Genomic DNA, 19,548 nt, shown 5'->3' with positions numbered 1-19,548 from the left:
GAATTAAACACAATTTGACGCAATGATGGCCAAGTATATGAACAACCGACGCAACAATTTTTCGAGTTCTTACAGATTGTTAATGTTGTGTAGTTGTGTACACCGCAAGGCAGTGCGCTTGGGGGGACTTCAGCTAAAAGAGCAACACGTTTCGTCAAAGGAGGAGCCTCGCTACTGCTACCATTTAAATGTATGCACATGCGCACTTTACAACAAACTGGACTTAGTGTCTTACACAATCCAGTCCTTTCTTCATTCTGCCTGCATTTGCTCGCCGGTGTGTTTAAGCCCCTCACGTTTCTCATTTTTTGTTTTTTCCCCCAGTCAATCACCGCTTAGGAAATGAGTGGGGACCATTTCCACAACGAGGACCAGGTAACGCTGATCGCATTTTCTAACTCCATCATTAGTGGTTAACGCGTACATGTTTGCTACCATTGGAATTGTTTGGCTTGACAGGGTAACTTAGCTAACTGTGAACAGTGTGCTAATTCGCCCTGGCAGAGTGTTTTCAAGCCGGCTCGTCTTGTCCATAACCGTATTGACAACTTATCGAAATGGTGTTATTGACCAGACGAGATATCATATCATTGTCTGTGGTCAGACATGAACACGAATGAAGAGTGCGGTGAGGCTCCATTTAATGTGGCGTTAGCATTTAGCTTTAGCAGTCTGTGTAGCCTATTAGCCGCTAAGTCATATTACTAGCCAGCGTAGCAAGCTAACTCACCTAGCCGGGAAGCTAAGATACTGTCGCTTTGCCATCCAGCAAGTTCAAAGTTAGTTAGCCGGCTGGTTAGCATTTACGAAATGTAACCATTATCTGTTTTGTTGCTTTTTTTCCAGATTGACAGTGGCTCTCGTGTCAACGGTAAGCGTGTTACGTTTATTGTGTACATCATAATTTATTTGATCTCATTTGTACACATCTCCGGCGATAAAATACAACATGAGATTAGTTTAGAGCAGAGAGGACAGAAATGGCGTCCAGAGACTAAGTCCTCTCTTTCACTCACAAGCGTCTATTGTTCAAAAGGGAGGTCTTGCCACAGCTGTTCTGAATATATTATTCTTAACCCGAATCACTATTTGGACAAAAGTGGAGGTGTTTTATCGATTGATTGCGTTAAATGTACCAGTTGGCGAGCTTAAATTGGTACATTTTCCACCTGAAAGTGAGGGTTTGGGGGTTGAGGACTTAGTCTCTGCGCCATTTTCTTTTTCGGCGCAGCGGCCTGACTGCTGCAAGCTGAACCCTCGCCGAGCGCTGTGCGTGGCTGAGAGCAACTGCAAGGGCTCCAGGCAGCCTCTAAAGCCACAATGAGCGACTTCATGTTACGTGCGATGCCGGTATCCTTATTTCTGACATTATTACTGGTGTTTCGGCCACGGGGGGTTAAATCCTCCTTCCGAGGAGAGACCAACTTTTGACAGCACCAGCCAGACTTTTGACTTCTTTCTAAGCTGATCGTTGACTTTTTAATTGCAATTAGGTTACCCAATACGCACGGATGAAGGGAATTGATTTTAAATTCTATTTTATTATTATTATTATTATTATTATTATTATTCCCCATTGGAGTTGACTAAAAGTAACACTAGGAGTCTCAAGCCTGTGCAGCATCATCTAATGATACAAACAGTTGTTTCAATCACACTGACAGTGTGCAGAAGGATTTCTGCTTATTCTGTATGGAAAGGCTGTTGCACCACCCACAATTAACAGCTTGAGTAAATGTTCTTGTTCTTTGTACTTTAAGCGCTCACCGATTTGAATGCATTATGACGACTGATTAGTGGCTACATGCATTTTTTTTAATCATACACCTGAACTGTAGTTTTCAGGCAGTTTAGCTTGTGCATCAAAATGCATTTGTGCACGTATGTGATTACTTTTGTTGTGGCTGTGTGAGGGTGTAACATATGAAGTGATCATTGAATGAATGCTGTTAAGCTATTGACTCTGAATAATCACATGCATGGTGTAGTGTTTCCATAGACGTGCACACTATAGAACTATAGTGACAACCTTCAGGATTCATTTGGGGAAACGCAGTCAACTTTGTGCACATTAAAACACCTGAAATGCGTTGCTGCTAACTCTAATTTATCTCCTATAATAAAATTCCCAGTTTGTATCTGCCTTGGTTGAGCCACAAAATAAAAAACTTTGCTCACTTGCATGTTTTGACCTGTCACCGGTTCACATGATCTCAAACAACGGCTCCTGTAGCCACGAGGGGGTACTCTGAGGCGGTTGTTCATATATTTTTAAATAAAATCCTCACTGAAATGAGGCATGTTGTGTAGAAATACTGGCAACCTGATGGTGATCATTACTTGTATGTAAGAAGCTTGTTTTCTTCTTTTAGATTCCCACAAGCATAAAGATAAATATAAAGAACACAAACACAAGGACCACAAGAAGGATAAGGAACGGGAAAAACTAAAGCATGGCAATGGGTAATGCCTCAGTATCGCCACATTTTTAAAAAAATGCATACCTTCCTGCCTTGTGTGCTGCTTAAAGGTCGTTCCACTAAATAGATTTGTTTTTGTTTTAATTGACACACAAGTGACCACTCGTCTGACAAAAAACACAGAGACAAAGATAAGGAAAGGATCAAGCACAAAGATGGCAGCACAGATAAATACAAGGACAAGCACAAGGAGAAGAAGGTGAGCCGCATGGAACATGTAACGAGAGGTCGTGTTTACCAGAATAAAATATTGGTATCAGCTGATGCATTTATTTAACAGATAAAAGTCCTTGATGGTAAAGTCAAAAAGGAGAAAGAGAATGGTTTTGCAAGGTACGTGTGCCCAGTTTTTATTTGAAGGAATCCTCATGCATAAATCAAAGCTTGAAAGCTTGATTGTGATTTAAAATTTTTATTTATTTATTTATTTTATTTTTTTTTAGCCCTCCGCATGTTAAGTGTGAGCCTGAGGATGACTTTTACCACTCCCCTAAACACGAGAAGTCTCTAAAAAGAGAGCGGGATCGGGATGATGATGACGAGTGAGTGACCTATACACGTGCAACGTAATCAATGTAGTTCTTAAAGGGATGGTTTGGATTTTTGGACATGTTGTATGACATCCCCATTAGTAGTGTGGTGTATCGACAGTGACTTACCCCCCCACTTTGTTCCACGAGCAGAGTTCTGGTCGGATTTCAGCAAAGAGGAACGTAGTTACGGTTAGTTGCTGTAGTGTTTTGCTACTCAAAACAATATGCGTTCAAAAAACTAATACATTTGCATCACAAAACTGTTGCTAACACAAAAAAAGGGGGGTTGGGGGAAGGGAAGGGAAGTCACCATTGGTACACTACACTGCTGATGGGGATGTCATGTAACCTCATGTCCAAAAATGGGAGCTACCCCTTTAAGGTGACCAGAATTATTTGCTGACTTGGTGTTTGTTTCAGTTACGACTTTAAGGCCAAAAAAGTAAAGACAGAAAATGACAAGAAGGACAAGAAAAGGAAACAAACAGAGGTAAGTGCCAACCATGCCATGCAACTCGGCTATACTTTCTACTTTTTAAAACGTATTCCTTTTGTACGAGGGCTGCATCTATAGAATGTTTTAGTAATGAAGTATTCTACTGAAAGTGTTTGATTCATCCAGTATTCACAAAAAACATACTTTTGCTTGGTTAAAGTGCAATTATAAATACACAAGTGAAAATAAAACATTTCACTAAGTAATGAACAACCAATTGGTTGAATTATTTCATTTCTATTTTTCGATAATGAAGCGCTTTTTCTTACATAGACATTGTGCATAGGAACAAAGTGTATTTTCCTGGGTCTGATGGACTACATGATGGTGCTTTTGGAGATGAATTCATCCATCCCAGACTAACTATTGACTAGAAATAAGACAAATATTCGTAATTAAATAATGACTTGTTGCAGTGTTCAAAGTAAAATACGACACCTGTTACTCTCAACTAAGTGAGACACGCACTTCCTTGTTCCGTTGCACTACTGTTTGCTCGAAATGAGCAGCAACTGATGAGTGAGCTAAAATGTTTTTATTTTCCACCACAATGCTGTGTTTTTGCAGATGAAATAAAGCCTGTATCAAGTCACATTACGGTGGTAATAAAGTGCCACACATTGGCAAGTAGCCATAATTAAGAGAAAGCTAGCCCTCCACACAGCTAATGTTACATTAGTAAGGTACATTAACCTTAACCTCACAGATTAACGCTACGTTTGCCTTCCGCTCCTTTCGGGAGGAGATGATGCAACATATACGATGTGCTGTTGTGGTATGTAAGCGCCGTGTTACAACGGATATACGTCAGTGTTGAACTTGCTGTTTAGCCACATTTTCTGTCTCTTTGACATTTTGTTTGGCGACAAAATTCTGTTTTTGTTTGTTCCTTTAGTTTCCTTGTCACACTCTCTCGCCTCTTCAACCTTACCGCGCCATCCGCTTCCTCCTTCATCCACTGCGTGCGTGACTTAAGCGCATTGGTGATGTAAGCGATTTCTTTTTTTTTTGGTAATCGAGGTACTCAAATTAAAGGAGGAATAGTTGCATCCCTAATTTGTACCGTAATTTCCAATGTATAAGCAGCTACTTTTTTTTATCACGCATTGAATCCTGCGGGTAATATGGTCACCTTTTTAATCTTGCAACATCTCGTATACTTCAGAACAGACATTTTGCTCTTCATGCACACATCCTCATGGAAAACACACCAAGAAATGCATATGACGCAGCTTTCAAGTTAAAGGTGATGGAATTGGCTGTGAAAGAGGGAAGGAAGAAGGAAAGAGGGCTGCTGCACGTAAGATTGGCATCAATGAGTCTATGGTTAGATGGCAGTGTGAAAAGCTAACACAATGCAAAAAGAGCTGTACAGTACTTGAAAACATGCTGGAAGACTGCGTGAAGAGAGCACGCGGCCGAGGTGTTTCACTGTGCAGACCCGACTAAAAGCCAAAACAATCGCCACTGAAAAGAAGATTGAAGATGTTGTAGGTCATGGTGTCTGATTCATGAGACGAAAAGGATTGTTCATCAGGGCACGCACGACTGCCAGCAACTCCCCAACTTCGAGGAAAAAGTTACAAACTTCCGGAAATACAATCCAACAAAGATGGCCGAGAATTCCATGCAACCAGGTAGCGCCATAAATATGGATGAGGGAGGTGCCCTTGGCGTTTGACCTGCCTCTTACTAGGACTGTGAACAAGAAAGGTAAATCGTCCGTCACACTGAAAACAAATGGTGATGAGACAGCGCATTTCACTTGTGTTCTAGGCTGCACAGCATCTGGACAAAAGCTTCCAACACTGGTGATATTCAAGCAGATGGATGGCGACGCCAAAAGAAAAAACTCCTGACAGAAATTATTGTGAAAGTCAACAAGAAAGGGTGGATGATAGAAAGCCTAATGAAGGAATGGCTGACGGAGTGCTACGGCAAGCGACCGGGGGGATTTTTAGCGGGGGAAAAAAGCATGGCTCGTTTAGGACAGCATGAGGGCCCATATAACAGATTTTGTGAAAGCAGACATCAAGTGGAGAAACTCAATTCCAGCTGTGATTGCTGGGGACCCAAAGTATTTGCAGCCACTCGACATCAGTGTGACTCGTGCATTTACAGTGGCACACAGAGGTGAGTGGGAGGCTTGGATGACTCGTGGTGAGGAATCATTTACCAAAACTGGCCGCTTGCAAAAAGCAACTTGTGCTCAAGTCTGTCAGTGGATCCGGACAGCGTTGAGCAGTTTCAAAAGGCTGGACTACTGCGTAATGAAGAGGACAGTGCAAACACTAGGGCTAATTTGCCTCAAGACGAAAGTGACACACAGCAACAACAAAAGAGAGACTGACAAAGTGCGTGACGAAGGAATTATTGGGCTGTTTTATTCAGACACTGAAGATGATGACTTTAGTGGTTTTAGTTCCCAGGAGGAGGGTGAAGACGGTGAGTGATTCTGGTAGGCTACTGTTTAACTAGCTGTTTTTCCCACCCTGCCTTTTGTTTGGTGGGGGGGCACTTTTCATTGTAAGTTTAAAAAAAAAAAAAAGTAAACCTATTTCTGTGTAGTAAATATTCCATGTTACGATGTGGAAAGCTGCGGTTCATAGACTGGTGCAGCCTATATATGAACACCCCCCCCTTCTAAATTTGGGTGTGGCTTATATAGCGATGCGCTCTTGTCTGCAAATGACAGTAATTCAGATAAATAGGCCTTTTCAGATGAAAGCAGTATGGCTTGCTGGAGAGTTTAACACAAATTACACTCACCAAAATGGCAACTGCTATTCAGATTAGATGAAAATTAATGAGAATTATAATCCCTGTGAAAGGATTTGCTACAGTGCTGCTGTATAATAAAGTAGTGCATACCGTATGGGAAGCCATATAAGTGTCCTTTTGCAGAGCTCTGCATTTAACACGCACACAACAAGTAAACCATTCAGATATAAAGTAGTTTGAGTTGCAAAGCAATTTCACAAAAATGTATTTTTCTACCTCAGTGGGGACCTCTGGCTTTGGGAGGGGGCAGCTAGTTTCTCAGCAGGGCAGTAGAAGCTGGTTGCAAGCCTTAGGCCAGCCACAAGGTGGCTGTTGTGGACCAGTGTTTCACCTTGATTTTCATGCGAGAGGAAACTGTCTCACATGGATAAGATAATCCAAAAATTTCAAGTTCAAAGCAAATCCTGAGGTTGGGATATTTCTGTTCCAGAGGTCTCCTTTCTTTCTTGCAAGGTGTTGCCCTGAATTTGATCTCATTGTCACACTGCATAATGGCAATCTCCCTCTCAACAGCAGACCTGTCCAGTAGAAACAGTGATGCTATGTTGGAAATGGTGTAATCCACATTGATGCTCTCCTGCAATGGAAAACACATAGCTGGCAGCAGGCTCCATGGATGTAAAGTCAGGAAAATGTTTCTCAAATTCTAATGAGATGCTCTGAACTTGCTGCTCATAATGTGCACTGTCAAGCTGTGCAGAATCTTTGCCATGAGGCTGGAGTGCCGCTTTCATGTGACCAAAGTCTCGCCTTACCGCCGACTCAAAAGCAGTTGCAGCCTGCTTTTTAAATGTGTTCAATGAACTAATAGTGTTGATCACATGACACCGGTGCTGTAATTTCAAATCATTAAGCATGCCGGTGAGAACTGTCAGGAACGCCAAGTAGCTTTGAAAGCATCTTTTGCCTCTTGTATGTCCTTTCAATGGCAAATCATCAAAAAACATTGTAAGGAAACGGCAAACCTGCCACACGCACATCAGTCGCACTGGAGAGAGAAACACACACGTGTCCTCCTTAAATCGCTGTTCGACATCCTCTTCCATTACCTCACACTGTCGGAGAATTCCGAGATAGTTGAATGTCCTGAATAGCAGCAACCTTCTCAGTCTTCTTTTGAAAATGACCAAATTTTGTGTGTGTGCACGCACAGTAAGGAGCCGTGTCAAAGTAAGCTACTATATGCTGTTGTGATTGACTGACTGAGAATCAGTCACCATCGAGCGGTTGTGTACTACTGCTGTCGGCTGTGACAAAACCCCAAAGAAAAAGGGTCTAACTACTTATCTGAATTTTGTTTTTCCTAGTCCCATAACCCTGAACTACTATTGGTTACATCTACTAGCCGGTGGTGGTATGTTTTTTTTGTGGTGGAAAAAAGAAAAGTTTATTGTATGTTTTTGAGGCAATAAAGAACTCTCATAATTCACACTCTTCAAACTGCTGCAGTTGTCTGTATTAATGCGCTTGCCTAAAAAGAAACCTTGTAAAATGTGTATAGTTTAGATTTTTTTTGTTATTAATTTTTGTTTTTATTTTGCCATCAAAGCAGTTTAGACAAACGTAATTATTTTTTTTATGCATTTTGTTCCGCTGTTGAACCAAACCATGACCTTAAAACCAAGGTACAGATTGATGTACCGTCACACCCCAATAAAGAAACTTTAGCAGTAGGATAGATTTGATTCCTTTTGAATATAATAGAATAGCCTTTTATTGTTGATGCACAAGGATACAACGAAATTGACAGGAGGGGGCGGTCACTCTGCACCACATAAATAGTAATAAGTTAAATAACAATAAATTCAAGATTCAAGAGTTTTATTGTCATGTGCATGGTAAAACAGCAGTTATACTATGCAATGAAAATCTTATTCTGTTCATTCTCCCAAGAAAAGAAAGAAAACAAGAAAGAATAAGAACATAAGAAACAAACATATATACCAATAAATTAAGCAACAACAAAAAGAACAGACATTAATACAAATAAATATACAAATAAGTAAATAAATTAAGTGCTATGAGTGTGTGTTGCGTGTGGCGTGTGTGAGTGCTTGGTTGAGAAGCCTGATGGCCTGTGGGTAAAAGCTGTTTGCCAGCCTTGTGGTCCTAGACTTCAAACTCCTGTAGCGTCTGCCTGACGGTAGGAGTGTGAATAATGAGTGTTGTGGATGTGTGCTGTCCTTGATGAGGTTGTGTGTTCTTCGTAGGACTCTAGTTTTATAAATGTCTTGCAGTGAGGGGAGGGCTGCCCCAACAATGTTCTGTGAGGTCTTGATCACCCGCTGGAGTGCCTTCCTATCACGTGTTGTACAGTTACCGTACCAAACAGTGATGGAGGCGGTAAGGACGCTTTCGATGGTGCATCTGTAGAAGCAACTCAGGATTGTGGTGGACATGCCAAATTTCCTCAGTCTTCTCAGGAAGTACAGTCTCCTTTGGGACTTCTTCAGAATTTGTTAGGTGTTGTGAGACCAGGTGAGGTCCTCGCTGATGTGTGTGCCAAGGAACTTGAAGGTTCATAAATAACAGAAGATTCATAAAAAAAACGACAATTTTTAACTTATTGCAAAACTTATTGGGATTTTGCACATGTAGTTTGGGAGGGAGATCTTACCACAGGTGGAGGAGTTCAAGTATCTCGGAGTGTTGTTCACGAGCGAGGGAAGGTTGGAGCGTGAGGTCAACAGGTGGATCGGCACAGCGTCTGCAGTAATGCGGTAGCTGTACCGGACCAAGCTCCATCAGAAAGTGTTTCTGGAGGGGTTCTTTTTTTTTCTTTCTTTTTTTTGGTCAATGTCAACTCAGTTCACTCACTTCCCTTTTTAGGATGTCAAGTCTAAAAAGACTAAAGATAAAAAAGGAGAAACTGCTGATGGAAAAAAGAAAGCAAAGAAGGAACCAGAGGAGAAGTGGAAGTGGTGAGTTGTGGTTTGGTGGATAGGTTTGTGCATGCTTTCAAGCTTTACATTTGACACTCATTCCAGGTGGGAAGAGGAGAGGTACACGGATGGTGTCAAATGGAAATTTCTGGAGCACAAAGGACCAGTTTTTGCACCACCTTATGAACCCCTCCCTAGCAATGTCATCTTCTACTATGATGGTAAGAAACCTTGAGTACTTTACATCACACCAAACGTCAATGGCTAATGAACAAATTTGATCTTTTTAAGGTAAGCCCATGAAGCTCAGTCCGGAGGCAGAAGAGGTAGCCACATTCTTTGCCAAAATGCTAGACCACGAGTACACCACAAAGGACATCTTTCGCAAAAACTTTTTTAAAGATTGGCGTAAAGTAGGTGGAAAAAAACAAAAAGCTGCGGCAGTCCTCTCTTGATGAGATACACTTCTGTCTCTTTATTTCATTGGATATCTTTCCAATTCAGGAAATGACATCGGAGGAAAAGGCTAAGATCACAGACTTGAAGAAGTGCAACTTCTCTGAGATGGCCGAGTACTTCAAGGCTCAATCTGAAGCAAGGAAGGCCATGTCTAAAGAGGAAAAACTGGTACACGTCTATGAAGCAGCGCTGTTAAACTGCCCCCACACTGACATCTTGCCATTGACGAACATCACTGGAGCCATCTTGGAATTAGTCAGGAACATGGCATGAAAAGATTCATATGAAAAATTGATAGTTGCTTATATTTTGACAAATTCCTCACACTCAATATTATTCAACACCCTATTGTAAATATTTATTTGCAGTTTATGAACATGTAACTTATACTTCTTGTTTTTGCTTGTTCACAACACATTTTAAATAAGCTTGTAACATATTGGAAATGTTTGCACACTATCCAATACCCACATCACCACCATCTCCAGGGAGTCAACAGTGACACACACCTCCATCAAACATGTAGTCGTGTTGTGATGGAAACCCAGCTGTCTTCCATGTTGAAGCCTACAAATACGAGCCAAGCGCGCATGTTGTTGCTGTTGCATACCTAGCGCACCTGATCCACCAATTACCGTTTGTGTGCATCATTATTTTCCCCTTTATGAGACCTGCAGTAATCTTTTTCACACTGCTTGCATTTTCTCATTCCTCATGCCTTTGTTACCTACCAGAAAATTAAGGAGGAAAATGAGCGCATTCTGCAAGAGTACGGCTTCTGCATCATGGACAACCACAGGGAACGCATTGCCAACTTCCGCATTGAGCCTCCCGGTCTGTTCCGTGGTCGTGGGGACCATCCCAAAATGGGCATGCTTAAACGTCGAATCAGACCTAAAGATATCATCGTCAACTGCAGCAAGTTAGTACTTTTCCTGAAGGCCAGAAGGCTTTTTTTTCTTTTGTCTGTTGCACAAACATATCGAATTATTACGCACACAGGGACTCCAAGCACCCACAGCCGCCACCAGGCACTAAATGGAAAGAGGTTCGTCACGATAACAAGGTGACCTGGCTGGTGTCGTGGACTGAGAACATCCAAGGCTCCATAAAGTACATTATGTTGAACCCCAGCTCAAGGATTAAGGTAGGCTTGTGCTACACTTGGCTTTATACTTTACTTGCAGGGCCCTATCAAATCTCTTCCCAAATTTTTTTTTTTCCAATTTTTTTTCCCGTTAAAATTTCTTAAATTTTGTTTTTGAACTTTTACTTATTTTACCACCAGTGTGTAATTGTGTGACAGTAAAGAAAATGCATGCTAATTAAATGCAAAAATCCTTACATTTATCGATGCAATACACCATTGGCCAATTTTGTCCAGTATTTCAGAAACGTTGGGATGTCAGCCTCTGCACACCTCTGGCGACCAGCTCTCTTATTTAAGACGAGCTGCGAACAAGAATAAACGTGCCTCTCCTTATTTTGCTCACAACTTGCATGTCGTCAGCGGGCATCATAAAACCCTGGTTTGCATCAGCAAGCGGTCAAACACAACATAGTATAAACACACTCCTGCACGCGCAGCCGCACTAACATGCTGTGCTAATGTAAGCTAACCCCGCTAGCTTTCACTCACGCTCCATAAGAAAGGAGTTTAAGTTTTTTCCCCAACTTTTGTCAGTGGTTCAGGTCGACATGCATTTTTATTTAGAATTTGTTTTGTTCCAGCTAGTGATTGAGGCTATTGTACGACATCAAAGTGACCGAATTTAGAATTTTTTTTTTTCTATTTTAGAAATTTTGATGTTTTGTTTCCTCTTTAATTGTAACTGTTTATGTGCTTTGTCTGCAGGGAGAGAAAGACTGGCAGAAATATGAAACAGCTCGTAGACTGAAGAAATGCGTGGACCGCATCAGAACCCAGTATCGTGATGACTGGAAGTCCAAGGAGATGAGAATCCGACAGAGGGCCGTGGCGCTCTACTTCATTGACAAGGTGAGCTACTTGATGCACGTGTGCGTGCAGCTCACACATGTAATGGCAAACCTGCTTATGATGTGCTGCAGTTGGCCCTGAGAGCAGGCAACGAGAAAGAGGAAGGAGAGACGGCTGACACCGTAGGCTGCTGCTCACTTAGAGTTGAGCACCTCAAACTCTACCCAGAGAATGATGGTCAAGAGTTTGTGGTGGAGTTTGACTTCCTGGGTAAAGATTCCATCCGCTACTACAACAAAGTCCCTGTGGAGAAAAGGGTAAGCAACGTCCCGCTAGGTTTACAACTTGGATAGAGATTGATGAGATGGCACCTTTTGACCAACAGTCATATAATGCTTCTCGCCAGCTGTGTCTATTAACTATGCACCTCATCTGTTTGTCACTACTCCAAAATAATCCACAACCAAATACCACAGAAAACTCACTCAAATGTTGAGTCATAATTAATGTGATTGCTTTGCTGGATGGGTTGACTTTTGTTGTAAAAGCAACAAAACGCTAATACTTGCTTTTTAACGCCTACCACCTTGCCGATCAGCTCAGCCCCCATTGCAGCACTCGGCCTATCGCGACCGTCTCCCACCCACTTTCCCTTCACAAAACCAACACAATCATGTCTGCCATGTGAGACTTACTGTCGTGAGAGTGATAGCAGTTTTGCACTGTGCAAATCATGCTAATATCTCACTGGGTGGTGCCTTTTAAAAGTCTGAGTTTGGTGCTGCATCTGGGGGGCGGGCACTTGGCAGAGTGTGGTGAGTTTTTGATGCTCGCAATGTGATCATCGGTCGGGCGGCGGCTAATTAGCCAAAACGCAGGACGCGAGCCCGTGACAGTCTGAGGTGTTAGGAGGATAGCACGAAAAGTGGTTGGATTCATTGGACTGCCCGGCGGCGGAGGACGACACCAGCTTTGCCGACTGCAAGCCTGCTTTTCATTCAGATTTTCAGTTCATAATGTGAGAAAACTAGAAAGAAATGCAAAATGTGAGTTGTGGATACCAGCGTGTTGTTCATGTTCTGGTACAACAAGCATATTCTCTTTGTTTGCCTTGAAATAAGCTATGATGATAAATGAGTAGCTCTAGGCCATTTTCATGTTGTAAAACAAGAAACCTTTAAACATTTACACTTCATCTACCTGTATGTGATCTCTGTCGGCCAGTTTCACTCATGGATAATCGGTATTGGTATCGGCAGCATAAAAACTTAATCAGAGCATCCCTACTACATACTTTTGTTGTTGTTGTAGGATTGTCACAAAATAACAGCAGGTAAGATGCTTGCGTTTTCCAGTCAATGCCTCCAAGCCTGTTGTTTTGAAGGCACGTGTTTCTGGAAAATGTAGGCAAACCTGAAAAAGTCCTTATTTTTCGGTGCATTAAAAGTCTCGCTACCCGGTATCATGTAGACAGATTGTGACTGTTGGAGAAATGTCAGCATGAGCACAAAGCCATGCCTCGACTGCAAATGGTTCAAGGACAGCTTTCCATTTACTTGGAGTGAGTATACCTCGGAGGACATTTAAGGGTTTAAAAAATTTTTTGTGTGTTCTGGCATGGCTTAAAAAAAAATAGCATGACCTTCTAGGGTTAGCTGGGGGCACCATTGAGTGTGGGGGCACCCCCTCCACCCCCAATATAATTGGTAAAGATTGCATTCTGAAGCAGCACTATCTGAACGTTCAAACACGTCATTATTTTTGTTGCTTTGTTTGGGTCCTCTTAGGTATTTAAAAATCTTCAGTTGTTCATGGAGAACAAGGAGCCAGATGACGACTTGTTTGATCGCCTGAATGTAAGCCAGCAAGCATTTACTGTCTTTAAATATTTGGGCACAGTGCTCAATGTTCCATTCCTTCTACTTGTATTTCTTCAGACTTCAATTCTCAACAAGCACCTTCAGGAGCTGATGGACGGTCTGACAGCCAAAGTTTTCCGTACATACAACGCCTCAATTACCCTGCAACAGCAGCTAAAAGAGCTCACAAGTGGTATGCTGCCATCGGCATGGCTCTTTTTAGATTGATGACATCAGTTACAGGAAGGCTTTCAATGAAGCATTTCACTATGGTCACATCAAATCTGTGTCCCTTTTCTAGCGGATGAGAACGTCCCAGCCAAGATCCTGTCCTACAACAGGGCCAACCGAGCTGTGGCCATCCTGTGTAACCACCAGAGGGCTCCACCTAAGACGTTTGAGAAGTCTATGCAGAATCTGCAGACTAAGGTGAGCTAGTGTGGCTTGACTGCTGGTGGTTGATGGTTCTGGCACAGGAAGTCATGTCACATCCCCTGCACGTTTCCAACAATGATGATGATTCCTGCTGTTATCTCCTTTGTGAAGGGCATCCGTACACATGCTCATTAGCATGCAGATCATGTAACAAAGTACAATCAGTCTGAGTGGCGTCACCTTCATTTGTCTCAGATCGAAGCTAAAAGGGACCAGCTGTCTGATGCGAAAAGGGAGCTGAAGAGCGCCAAGGCTGATGCCAAAGTACGGAAAGATGAAAAGTCCAAAAAGTAAGTCCACTTATCGAGAACTGATGCCGACGTCGCCAGGCTGGTCGGTCCTGTCAGGTCATGTCACCCGTGAACGTTCACCTCACAGGGCTGTGGAGACCAAAAAGAAGGCCGTTCAGAGGATAGAGGAGCAGCTGATGAAGCTGGAAGTGCAGGCGACCGATCGTGAAGAGAACAAGCAAATTGCGCTTGGCACTTCAAAGCTCAACTATCTCGACCCTCGCATCTCTGTGGCTTGGTAAGTGATGTGGGAAGCAAAGCATTTACTGCATAGTCATGCTTGAAGTTAGAGATGCTCAACATTGCCTTTGTTACACCCATACTCCTTTCCAATGCCGACATCAACCCATACTGATAGAAGCAGCAGATCTTCCCTCAAACTGTCGTAATGAACACATCAGTGATGCCACTGGATGCATTTCACAAACTAGAGAAGCACTCGGAGAGCACAGACCTCCCAAATGCCATATAGTACATTTACATGCAGTCCAATAACCCCATCAGAACTGCGATATTAGCAATAACCTGGTTGTGCACGGTCATGCACACCAATAACCCTTTTGGAAGACTGGAATATGCTTATATTTTGCTTTTTAAAACCCCAAATATTACCCATGGCTTACTCCTTTTCTAACCCCAATGTTGGGTCATGTGGAAAGGAACATTACTTTGTGTTGTGTACATGTTCTATTGGAAAGGAATCTTGTCTTTGGCAGGAACTACTTGTAAACATGGCCACATGCAAGCAAACGTCGCGCAGGTAAGCGGGTTATTCCCAATATTTCAGAAACCGGAATATTGATCTTAACCCGAATATCGACTGCATGTAAACGTAGCGACCCCCCCCCCCAATATTGTGATTCACACCAAAATAATAATTGTACATTATCTGGATCAGTTTTTGATATTTTGTAGAACCGGTTGGAAACTTGTTCTGTATTTTTTTTTTTCCAAGTGCTCTGACTATTTTGTGTGGAGTTCTATGTAGAAATGCTGAAAACGGTCTTATCTCGCAAAGAATCCTTTCAAAAATTACTGGATCCAGCCGGTGATCCGAATCAACCCCCCCAAAATTGAATCAGTTCTTCCATATCCCGTTTTTGACAATCCCTGACAATTTCATCCAAAGCCATTCAGAACTTTTAGTTGGAACCCAGATAAAATAACAGAAATAACAAGCACTTGTAAATAATGCTGACTAGCTACCGTTTTTAATGTGGCACAAACATCCTTATAAGAACAAAGTAAATGAATAGTAAGTGGAGAACTGGGCCCATTTAGAACATCGCGCATGCACGCAACATATTAGATTAAAAAGTGTGGAAAGACACCATTTGTGCACCTATATCATTATCAGCAAAAAACCTGACACCAATATGATCAGAGATCTTGTTTTTATGGCTGATATTGTCGGACACTACGGATGTTCCCATCCGATCTTCAGGATCGGGATCGACTGCCGAGCCTCTGCATTTTGAAGATCGGATGATATCGGCTGCTGCCACGAGATCAGGTCAATTCGGTTGCCGTATAGCGTTCGTAACTGTGGGCCACAGTCCAACACGGAAGGTGAGGTAATGCGCCTCAAAGCCGGTTGCCACTCGACTCCCGCCACCCGCAAGAAGAAGAAAAGGCGACACCGCCATGCAGACATGTCCGCCGTGTACCATGGTGAACTTAGTGTGTTGGATGTTGGGCTCGGTAGTGACCGGACTGCTGTCATGGTGCGGGGAGCTCACACGGGAAGTGCCGCTCTAACCACTGGTTGTTTATACTAGGGACCGTCAATAAAACACCACTGCGATAAAAAGTGTAACCGAGCGGGTGGGTGACTCCCTCAAAACGGTGACTTCAACACACACACACACACACACACACACACACACACACACACACACACACACACACACACAACACTTCCGGCCTACAAAATAACAGCACATCCTAGCTTAGCTTAACTGACTTTGTAATAAATAAATAAATTTTAAAAAAAGCAAGTCATTCTAAGTCACAGCACAAATTGATGTATAACCATGTCACACGATTAGTCCCACCCTAAAAGTATTTTGCACACCCATTTCTTGCAATAGTATCTGTTGTTGGATTAGGGAGCTGACTCCCAGAGGTTTGTTCCAAAAGCCACAACATTGTTGGTCATGCTGTGGAACAGTAAAGAACATTCAGCAATACTTTGCTTGCGTTCTTTGAAGAGCTATTTTCATAACCACATTCAATTCCACACATTCATGTTTGGAACAAAAGCTTATTTCAAAACAAACAAAAAAAGGACCGGCAAGTCAGTTGGAATCCAAAGCATCCCATGCAGCATCCTATGTTCCTCTTGACAGGTGTAAGAAGTGGGGCATTCCCGTTGAGAAGATCTACAACAAAACCCAGCGTGAGAAGTTCGCCTGGGCCATCGACATGGCAGATGATGACTTTGAATTTTAAATCCCAGGTTGTGGTTTTAACTTTTTATTCGGATCTTTCTTTTTACTATAATGAATTTTTCTCAATGGACACAGCTGATAAGGAATTTCAGGAGGTTTTAGCAGGGAAAAAAAAAAGACAAAAGATGAGATGGGGGTCCATAATCACGTGGCAGGAGGGTGTTTGGGCAGTCGAAACATCTGTTCTGAGATCAGGCATCACTGCGGAACTAAACCCACAACTCTGCATCAAGGCATAGTGGCAGTCATTGGATGACCGACCCCTCCCTCCACCCATTTTCTCCTTCTGGAGACCATGCCTGAACTTTGAACTCTGTGGTTCTATTGCTTCTGTATTAAGCAAAAAAAGAAAATGCTTTGTATCATTGTATCTTCACTTGCTGTTATTTTAGCCCCCTCATGTATTATTATTATTATTATTATTAATGAGTCTATATTTTGATAGATACACTTCAAACAAATCAATTCCTTAATACCACCCACAGGCCTTCTGAGGACAAGGAGAAATGTGAGCTTGATTTGAGTGTGTGTGTGTGTGTGTGTGTGTGTGTGTGGGCCCCCAACCATAAAAGCTGTCTGTTTTTGGGTGATTTTATTTAGAAATAGTTGAGCTTGTCTGGGAAGTGGGCAAGCTTTGTGCGGGTGGGGAGGAACACTGCAACCATGTCAACCATGACTTGCGCAAGCAGAATGTGAATCTACGTTTTACAGCCTTTCATCAGGGACTTCTTTTTCAGTGTCAATGTGAACCAATCATTTGTATCCCGTCGGTGGCAAGCCCCACCCCTCCGAAGCGGCTGCTTAACCAAGTCCATGTCCCAATTTAACTTCATTTGTTCCAAGGAAAAAAAAGAACCCCTGTTACTTGAAGACGATGTATTTAAATCTGTGAGTGGAAAAGTGTTCCTCACTGAAGAGAGGTGTGTGTGTGTGTGTGTGTGTGTGTGTGTGTGTGTGTGTGTGTGTGTGAGAGGGATATCAACTTTGCCAAAAACAAACAAAAAAATCACCAATCTGTTACAATTTTAGGTAGTTTTTAATTGTGTAAAGAATGAGGATAAAGCAGTGTAACATTTTAATGTGAATTCATTTGATTCCACTCTTAGGATAGGAACGTTGATGTAAGTAGCTGTAAAGTCAACATCCTATTCCTCTTTTACCTTTTATGTCCTAGCATTCGATCATGTTAAGTTTTATGCTCATTGTAGGTTAAGTCAACAAATAAAACGCTACACACAAAAACATTTTTCTTTGGTTTGTTGTGGGGGGTTTTTTGTTGTTTTTTTTTACCCCCCAACATCGACCATGCCTGTCCTTGGGTCTGATTAAAATTGTCACCCTGTGGCGCTCCGGTTAAACTTCTCCTAAATCAATTTCCACATAATTCACAAAATAAACACGACTTGTACTCTTGCTGATTCCAGTCACGGGATGGATTCAAACTCAGAAGTGACATCTGGCAGCCCCACATGATGCCACCGTACCCAAAGCGCCGTTTCCTGTCCTGTCCCTTCACTAGGGGACTCATTGTCTACCAAATACGCTTTTCAGGCCAACCTCCCATCTTGCCTTCCAGACAACAAAAAAAGAAATGGAAACGAGCTGGAACGCCTTTTATTGTGCCAGTTTGGCGACTGTGCTGTCAACTGCTCACCAGCAGGGGGCCCTCAAAGCACTGCTCGGTGCTCGTTCATTTCAAATGTACAGAAGGCGATACTGGCGGGAATGATTGTGTGCTATTGCCTTTAGTCTTCTGATCGTGATTCTAATCACAATAAGACAAAGAGCAGACATTTTAGGCAAAAAGAATACAATTAATTTTATTACAGCTTGAGCAAAGTAACTAGACAGAGGGCTCTCGTTCAAGTCCTTTTTTATTTTGGCTTTTTGCCCCTGTTGCCCTCATGTGTCCGATAACTTATTGCCAGAGTTTGGAAACAATATATAAATAAATACAGTCGTCCCTCTTTTATTGCCGTGAATTGGTTGCAGACCTGTCGTGATATGGGATTCAATGTTAATAACTTCGTTGTTGGAGCATAGAAAACCAGTTTGACTTTATTTTATTAGAACCCTGTAGATGCAAAATAACACGTCTACGGTCATCTTTAACCTAGAATTTATTGTTTACGTCACATTGCCCAAGAACCCCAGACGTCCGCAAACTAGCGAGCTACCCTGTTGGCCTTGAATTTATTTCTTCTAAACTTACGCCCAAAACTTCCAGACAGAATGGGAGCATAACCGTTTTGTACTCTATCATGTGTGACACGCCACGGCTGACGTCATGGCTTCATGCAGCGTTATGGTGATGTGTCGGTCGCGAACGAACCGGCTCTAAGAGCAGCTTTTTCAAATGAACGAGAGGAACCGATGCGCGTCGTTGGGAGTCAATTGAGAGCCGACTAGATTTTTTTTCTTCCTCTTTTTCTCTGTAAAAGGGGAGTGTCTGTGTCCACACTGAGCAGGGGCTTCGGGTTAAACACGCTGCGGTGCTCTTAAAAGCTGATTCGTTTGTGAGAAATTTGTATGAAGAGATTTGACCTATTTTGACCAAATTTGTCTATTGAGATGGGTCTTTGTTTTTATAATATAACACATTTTTGTAGCTGTCCATTGCGGTTGAAATAAATCCATTTAAATAAACATTTGATATCATGTATTTTTTTACACTGGTAATTAATTTTACACTAAATTTAAGAAAGAAAATCTGAGGCGAAAGAGACGGTTTTTAGTGAGCCGAGCCAAAAGAGCCAACTCTCTAAAAAGAGACGAAATTTCCATCACGAACGGATTCAATGTTAATAAATGGAATATGTTCGTTGTTGGAGCATCGAAAACCTGTTTATGACTGTGTAAATACGGTTCTTAACATTATTAGAGCCCCGTAGACATGAAATAACACGCCTATAGTCGCCTTTACACTCCTATTATTCTTTTTATT

General features: G+C 42.2%; 1 protein-coding gene across 1 annotated transcript; it reads left to right on the top strand.

Annotated features, from left to right (window-relative positions):
• The first annotated feature begins 225 nt into the window (after window positions 1–225).
• Window positions 226–19,154, top strand: top1a (DNA topoisomerase Ia). Its single transcript, XM_054783677.1, has 21 exons — window positions 226–375; window positions 847–871; window positions 2,373–2,463; window positions 2,577–2,679; window positions 2,761–2,813; window positions 2,924–3,022; window positions 3,434–3,503; window positions 9,120–9,211; window positions 9,278–9,393; window positions 9,464–9,585; window positions 9,677–9,799; window positions 10,366–10,553; window positions 10,634–10,778; window positions 11,487–11,630; window positions 11,702–11,887; window positions 13,358–13,426; window positions 13,508–13,622; window positions 13,731–13,858; window positions 14,060–14,154; window positions 14,243–14,392; window positions 16,503–19,154. Exons 1-21 carry the CDS (start codon window positions 343–345, stop codon window positions 16,603–16,605), a joined length of 2,250 nt encoding a protein of 749 aa, XP_054639652.1. The 5' UTR covers window positions 226–342; the 3' UTR covers window positions 16,606–19,154.
• Window positions 19,155–19,548: the final 394 nt, after the last annotated feature.

This window comes from Dunckerocampus dactyliophorus, chromosome 8 (assembly GCF_027744805.1).
Source record: "Dunckerocampus dactyliophorus isolate RoL2022-P2 chromosome 8, RoL_Ddac_1.1, whole genome shotgun sequence".
NCBI classification, from domain to species: Eukaryota; Metazoa; Chordata; class Actinopteri; order Syngnathiformes; family Syngnathidae; genus Dunckerocampus; species Dunckerocampus dactyliophorus.
This window is presented reverse-complemented; position numbering and strand designations above follow the sequence as displayed.

Excerpts from the sequence above, each read along its gene's own strand:
- top1a (XM_054783677.1), top strand. The coding sequence starts at position 343 with ATGAGTGGGGACCATTTCCACAACGAGGACCAG. Across the intron at positions 376-846 it reads ATTTCCACAACGAGGACCAG|ATTGACAGTGGCTCTCGTGT; the intron begins GTAACGCTGATC and ends CTTTTTTTCCAG. Across the intron at positions 9,586-9,676 it reads TTTTTAAAGATTGGCGTAAA|GAAATGACATCGGAGGAAAA; the intron begins GTAGGTGGAAAA and ends TTTCCAATTCAG.